An 8,285-nucleotide genomic window follows, 5' to 3' on the forward strand; every position below is an offset into this window, starting at 1 on the left:
TAACCATGAATACCAGAATGCTACCTGTACAAGATCTAGTTAAGTATACATACAGTTTTGTAAACTAATAAAATTTGTTATTTTGTAAACTTTAAGTAGTATTTTATCAATCTGTTTTATAATCCATGTACACCACAAGTGACTGGCTTCTCTTATAAAACATAAGTTTCAAAACTCGGGATATAACAAAAATTTATTCTGCATGCTTGAAAGATTACTCTAGCTATGTGACTTTGAACAATACTGGATGACATAAATATCAAAATGGTTTACAAATTATGTAAGTACACCTAGTAGGCTATACTTCATTAGTTCCAGGTTTACAGTTGTGATATCGTGAGATGTTATATTGTGACTTTATTTTAGGCCTATGTAAGACGGTAATTAATTCTTTATGTTATTGTCATTAAGTGGGTAATGAGTCACAAAACAAATAATCAAAACATTTCAGAGGTGGGGCGCCAAAAGTGTTTTTCCCCCGGGTGCTGAGAACCCTTACTATGCCACTGACACCACTCACTGCCAAGTTTTGGACTACTCTTTACCAATGGAAACTGGGATTGGCCATCACATTTTAAAGCCCCCACAGCTAAAAGGGAAAGCAGGTTAATAATGGGATTTGAACCTCGACTCACTGATTGCAAGTTGAGTGCAATATCCACCAGGCCAGGCCATTTTTAAGGTTATTTATGATGTGATGAATGTCACAAAGTTCTACTTAACAAATAACCTTAAAAATGAATACTTCAATAAAACAAATATTTAGGAAAACTAACTTAAAAATAGCAGAAAAAGTTTGCATAATACACGTATTATATCAGCACTAAATTTCTTGTCATGTGAAAAACCACAAAGAAGTCGAACACAAACTTTATTTCATAAAATTTTAATTGTATATTTTTTCTAAGTTTGCAAGTTGTAAACTAGTGATCAAATACCTTCATGGGAGGAAAATTGTGGTAAGGTGCTTTTCCTGTCACTAATTCAATAGCAGTTATCCCAAAGCTCCAGATATCTGCCTTAAAATCATATCCAGTTACCTATCCAAAATGATATGGATTATTAAGATGGATGAAACATACATGCTACTTCAGCATATACAGCCATAACAGTATACAGTTATTAAACGAATCTATACATAAATATTAGTCACTTCACAATATATACAACTTATATGTAAATTCCTTCAAATATTTCAAAATATTACTGTAAAATGTCTTTTGTAAAAACAGCCCTAAAAATTTAAATATTAATATAAATAATTATTTGTTTGTTTGGTTGCTTTACAATAAAGTTATGTAATAGGGTATCTATGCTCTACCCACGAAAGGAAATCAAAACCAGGATTTTAGTGGAATATATTAATGTTGGAATATATTAATACAAGGGTATTCAATAATTTATTGCTGTTGAACAGTGTTTAATTTTGGACTAAAGTATTACTGTTCATAAGAAATAATATCACGTAAGAATACTAAAAAAATGTCAGTAATATTTTGGAATATATGCAAGCAGCAATATATGTCAATGCTGTTTAATTTGTGTTACTAATTTTTACCCCTGCATAATCACTGACAACTTTACAACTGAAATGGTGGATCAACAGTAAAAGATGAAATGATAATTAATGAAGATTAAGAAAAAATTCACAAGATTCTGCAACTTTAATTGAAATGTTCTAAGTATACAGGTACTTATTACTCAGGTGCCAAGTAATACAAAGTTTTGACAGAAAACTTCTAAAACAAATTATTGAATTTCATAAAATCATCTATTTCTGTGTACAACAAAATATTACCTGTTCCATTACTTCAGGAGCCATCCAACATGGTGTTCCAACAAAAGTATGGCGAGCCTTTTGTCGTGACAAATCCCCTCCAGTTGCAAGCCATGAACTTACTCCAAAATCTGTTTTAATATATTCATAACAAAATCTTTTATTTTGTTGAAAACATGGAAACAATCTTTAAATGTTAAAACGTAAAAGTTGTTTTCATCTGTAAATGGAGATATATTGTAGTGAGCTTCTTTATAGAAAAAATAAATAAATGTATTACTAAGATCAAACATTCAAGTTATTTTAATGAATACATTGTTTGTTACAAACTCTCAAAATCAATTAGTTTAATCTTGAACTATAATCTTTCATATGAGTACACTGTGCAAATTAACCAGTTAAAAACAATGGTTGCATTCTGTTGTTAAAATGAATAGAAATATTTAGTAGTTAATATTGCATGTTATGCCCCCCAGTGGCACAGCAGTATGTCTGCAGACTTATGTCACTAGAAACCGAGTTCCAATACCCGTTGTGGACAGAGCACAGATGGCCCTTTGTGTAGCTTTGTGCTTTATAACAAACAACAACATTACATATTATTGAATCAATTCTAATAATTGATGTATAACAATATTACCCATACAGATAATATCATTTCTAGTTCAAAAAATATAATGTTGAAGGTAGTTAAATAAACAACTCAAGAAAGGTAACTTACAAATACTGCATGAAAATCAAGAGCTTGTATGTATTTTTTATTATTACTTAAAACAATATTTAATTTTCTCAAGTTATAACTATGACCATATATTCAATTAAATCTATTATTAATGTATTAATGCCAAAAATATATTTCTTCTATAACTTATGTTCCAAAACGTTTTAAACCTGCCTTTAAACCTTGGTGTTTTAACTTTAAAATTACATTAAATACTTGGAAATAATGCATGCAAGTTCAAAGACAAATTTATTAAACTACTCAATATACACTTAATCACTTAAATAGGAATATTCAAGTCACATCACAATTAGATATGTCCAGACAGTTTATGAATATTGCTGAATTCTGCATAGCAAATATTAGTTAAATACATAGTTAATGTTAGTCTGTTTATCTCTGCCATATCTATACATAATTCAGTACAAAATCTGAGAGAGGCACAGAGGAAGTACCAGTAACATATTTGATATTTTCAACCTTATGGAAAACATAGGCTAAATAGCCAGGTCAGGAACCCATAAGGTTGAAGCACAGACATCCCTAACTGAGAACTGCTGATCAGATGGAGGGCAATTTCAATCATCATCATCTGCTACCTAAATCACTAAATAGTACAACTCGCAGTCACAATTATGATGCCTCCATAGTGAACAACACATTTCCAGCAGCACATTATGGTTAAGATATTAGCACTCTTTTTATAGCCTGACACATTAATCACTAGCGCACACCCGGTTCAAGTGCCAATGAGACAAAATACTTCTTTTTATATAGATATATATAGTGGTACACTAATATTCATTTTGATCGAACAGAGTAATTTGAAGCACTGAGGACATTATTTGTTTAAGCCTAGAAAATATTAGCTCCAAAACTAAAAAAAAACACCTGTGACAACTGTTTATTGTTGCATTTTCTTTGAAACTGCTCTAATATGTTATTCAACATATAGACCAACAGTTTTGTAAACAATAACAATAAACTATTAAAACTATTTCCTTATTATGTGTTACTTTTATTGAAAAAAAAGACAATATTCCTAAAAAAGAAACATACACAGAAACATACATATATCGTACCTGCTATTTGTACTGTACCATCGTCTCCTAACAAAATATTACCAGCTTTTATATCCCTAAAAACACACACAAAAAAAATATATTTCTATATCAAACCAAAAGAAAGGATACATATAATTATATATAAAATATTCAATAGGTTTTTCATTACTATCAAAACAATTAGGATTCACATACAAACACAACCAAACTTATTTGAATTTAAAGGCTATAATAATACATACAGCCATTTATTTTTAATTCACTTATATTGTGGATTTAACATTTTTTATGCTATATCCATTTGGTTATGTAACACTTAAATCACCAAGTAACATATTTTCAAGATTTAAAATATCAATATCTGTTTAACTTCAACAGATTTATGAATATTTTTACTTACAAATGTCACATCAAAATACCAGACATACATGTACTATCACTCTGATTTTTCATGTCATGATCTTGTATACGGTAGGAAGGTATTGTTTTGTATACCGTCAGAACTTGCATGCATGATGACACAGGCAATTTTATATATAACATTCAACACTTAAAATTACAATAACCATATAATACAATAACTAAAATTTCCTGTTTAGAAATTCCTGTTATAGAGTTCAACTACAGAAAAGTAAAAATGAAAACAAGTTTTTTTTTATTCTTTAGCAAAAATTACTGTTTAAAACACAAAACTTTATATATATATAAAAAAATCAATGAATTTCAAAACTGTAATTAGCCATCAATTTCTGTTCTTTTTCAAAATCATTACTTTCTGAAATTGAATAGTGTTTATGTAATCTTACAAAAAAAGTCTTAGAACAAATTTTTACATTTAATTCCTAGTTCTTTAAGATTGCTTAATACAAATGACTAAACTTCTCAAAACTGGTTAAATATGATATCAGAAAGAAAGAATCTTAAGAAAAAATCATGGATAAGAAAACAGATTTAATCCAATAAAGTAATCATTAATGCAGATCTTTGAAAATCCACAGTATGAAAGTGTTTTTCATGTACGGGGTCTGACTACAATTTTTTACTACTAGAAAGTTAAGATCTACACATTGAAATTCCTCAATTAATGTTTGTTCATGCTTTTGTGTTGTTTATCTTTTACTGTGTGATTTAGCCAGTCATCTGGATTGTACTAGGTCATTTTGACAACTATAAAGATTAAAGGTTTTACTAAATATGACAAACTTATGATTATGTTAAGTGAATATCATACCTATGAATCTGTCCATTATTGTGAAAATATTCCAAACCCTTTGCCACTTCTTTCAGCACTGTTGCTATGGTAGCTTCATCAAAAACCCCATGGGTGCAGTCTTCCCTTTTTACCTTGTGTTGAATGATATCTAAAAGTGATCCTGTAACATAAAAAAGCTCAGTATATTACAAAAGTTAATATTAAATGAATATTTTACATATATTTAGTATCCTTATTTATAAACTGTGCTTGTATTGTTGTGAGGAAGAAATATTATTCTAGTGAAATATTCTTCGTTATCTTTTTTTTTTAAACCAGAAATTTCATGAAGCTTTCTTGATTTGATTAAAATATTGGCTTTAATATTTTGTAATTTATTTCAGTTGTCAGAAATTTTCTTTATATTTCACGAAAATATCCAACATTTTCTAAACCAGACAGTTTTTTGTTAGTTTTTAGTTTTGCTGAAAGTTACCCAAGAACTGTCTGCACTAGTTGTTCCTAATTTTGAGTTAATAGACTAGAAAGAAGGCAGCTAGTGAACAGCACTCACTTCCAATTCTTGGGCTATTCTTGTCTAACCAAATAGTTGGATTGACTGTCACTCTCATAATTCGCCCACAGTCCCAAAGTGCAGAACACAATATTTTTCATGATAACAGGATACTAAACCAGTTACAAAAAGTAACATATTTGTGGTGAACCATTAGGCCTAGCTGCTGTGGTATTCACATAAACTGATGTTTGACAGAAAAGTTTTAATTTTCATTATGCAGATACAGGGCTGTTAAGCATATAATAAATCAGACACAGAGAACAAAAGAAAACAATAAACACAAGTGAACTCGAAAACAAAACTCTTTATTTGCATTATTGTTTATGTCACCAAAATGATGAGGCTTCTATTTTTTGTGACTATTGTCTGAATGTTGAGGTTTAGAGCAAGAACATAATAGCTAAACAAAACCAAAAATTAAAGATAGTCAAAATCAAGAGATAGAATCAATGAAATATACCACTGCTATACTCATACCAAAACCTTAGTACAGTTTTCCCATAAGGCTTTTGATTACATATTTCAAACAACAGACTATAAATAGTTATAAACCTATCAAGCCTTGTACAGGTTTCTATGTCACCAATTTGAAAAGGCTACCTTTGTGGAAGGTCCATATAAAAGTGTGCATATGTGTATTGGGTAGCATATGTTTATGACCTTGCAATACCTGGTCAATACATATGCTATTAGTACACAAAGAAACAGCATGGAATTTTAATAAATTATATGAATATACCTGAATAAATATGTTCCATATCAGTTAAGGAAGGGTGAAATTAATAGCTACAGGTACACTTGTAACTACAAAGCTGGCCCATAGACCAGACTCCAATGCTGTCAGTAAAACATATATGATCATTATTATCTAACTGTGAAGAAGGAGCTATAACTAAAATCCTAAAAGTAATGCAAACTTCTGTCTATCCATTAACATATGTCAGTGATACTGGATAACAAAAGTGAGAAATTTTTTTGAGGGAAGTTTGAAAAGGTTCCCTCTGATCTCCAAGGTCACATAAAAGATGTTAGAAATGTCCTTAAATCTTGACTATGATCTAGAGAATATAAGTCAGTATATCTGAGAGGGAAAGAGAAGATTAGTGGAGGTCAGTTCCATACTCAAATTTGAGGGATCAAAACAACCAATTTTTGAAAATGATCAGGACAAGGAGTGAACTAATCAGTCAGACAGTCGAGCAGCACAATATTCAAGTAAAGCAGGGACTGAGTTAATATCATTTCAACTTTTTTTTGTACTGATATTCCAACTCAGAGTTAATAAGACCTGGCAAAAGGTTGCATGTACCAAAAGAGCAATAACCTTATGAATAGTTGAAATCTAACCCTATATGATGCAACATAGCTACCAAATTTCTCTAGATCTAAAACACAGTGACCCACAGAAGGAAACAGTCAGATATGAAGCAGGAACCAAGATGTGAAAGTATCATCCCAAACAACTTAGCTAATTATTTAAGAGCTTACTTGAAAGATTCTGTGAAGCTCTTGTTCAAATTAAAGAGGGAAGTTCTTCATGACAGCTGGAAGTATACACTAGTACTTAAAGGACCATGATCATTTCCTGAAAGAGCAAGCTAAGGCTTGAAGAGAGCTCTACTGGCTAATAACCTCAGCTTGCAGTTAAGGGTCTCTGCCAAAGATCCAAAGGCTAGAGGCTGAAAAAATGAACCCCAAAAGTTTCTGTTGATAAAGAAAGAGGACAACGGAAACTGGTTTAAAAACAACGTGTAACAAAACACAGGCATGTTAGGTAGTCATACGCATACCGGAAGTCAAGAAATTGAAATGGAAAATTCCTTCACTGGATGCAGGCAAAAAGTCAATATCTCCACCCTGTCTTTCAGTGTATAATTGCATGAAAACGTTTTGATAATAAACATATTGCAAAACTGCTGAATTGATAGGGAATAATCTATCAAGAAACATTATTTTTTTAGATAGAAAGTGTCCAAAGAATAGACCCTGGCAATTAGTTTCATTTGCTAATTAATTAATATTTGGTCTCATTAATTGACTGCATTAAATTAATCATTTATTCTCACATGAGATAGCTAAAAACAAATATGGTACTAAAAATCGGGTTTTGATGTCCATGGAGGGCAGGGCACAGACAGCCCATTGTATACTTTTGTGTTTAACAGCAAATAAACATAATGGCAATACTGATTACTTGGATAGTTGGAAAAAATCAAAAACAGTAATAACTGGAAACAATAGTTGATTGCTTTGTGACATTAATCAACTTAATCATAATTTTGACTAATCGATTATTTTATGTGACACTAATCATGTTAATAAATGCTCATAGGTTATATTAATTGATTGAGTTAATCACCCAGCTCTACCCAATAATATGGATCATATTGCAAGTTTTATATTAATATCAAGTTTATACAAGACATTTTTATTTAGAGCTTTATTCAGGTATATAAAATGTGATTTCATATATTTTGCCTGAAATGGTTGGTTAGAATTTTCCAAATCAAGTTATATGTAACAATGTTCCATCAATGAAGATTTTCAGAGCTACTATGTTTGTAGAAGAATGACACAAACAAGTTACAGAAGAAATGTATTAAAATTAGTAAAAAAATTTACTTGAAACATTAACAAAAGCATTATCTTAGATAGCTCAAATGTCTGACAAACTATTTTTAATATGTGAACACTTATTTTAAAAAAAAAATATATTAAAAATGTTTTTGGGAATTGATCCAATAAAATTTACTAGACAACTTTGAAACTGTTTAAAACAAATTGTACAAGTAGATAAAAAAACTTTTCAAAAAAAGGAAGTAAATGTAGGGATGGCTAATATCAATCCTTCAAAAACTATGCAAACAAGATAGCAGGGATGGCATTTGCAAAATCCCTACATAATAGTCCAGGCAAGAATTAACATATAGCAATATATATATATATATATATAT

At 30.2% G+C, this 8,285-nt stretch overlaps 1 protein-coding gene across 6 annotated transcripts in view; it reads right to left on the reverse strand.

Moving 5' to 3' along the window:
- LOC106467248 (serine/threonine-protein kinase OSR1-like) overlaps positions 1-8,285 on the reverse strand; it is a 44,220-nt gene that overhangs the window by 28,649 nt on the left and 7,286 nt on the right. For all 6 annotated transcript variants that reach the window (XM_022395381.1, XM_022395380.1, XM_022395382.1 and 3 more), the window contains exons 4-7: positions 4,794-4,935; positions 3,581-3,636; positions 1,799-1,908; positions 939-1,040 (exon numbers count right to left, since the gene is read on the reverse strand). In XM_022395381.1, coding sequence (XP_022251089.1) covers positions 939-1,040; positions 1,799-1,908; positions 3,581-3,636; positions 4,794-4,935 — 410 coding nt within the window. The remainder of the gene's footprint in view (positions 1-938; positions 1,041-1,798; positions 1,909-3,580; positions 3,637-4,793; positions 4,936-8,285) is intronic.

The sequence above is a fragment of the Limulus polyphemus genome, unplaced genomic scaffold (genome assembly GCF_000517525.1).
Source record: "Limulus polyphemus unplaced genomic scaffold, Limulus_polyphemus-2.1.2 Scaffold2543, whole genome shotgun sequence".
Lineage (NCBI taxonomy): Eukaryota > Metazoa > Arthropoda > Merostomata > Xiphosura > Limulidae > Limulus > Limulus polyphemus.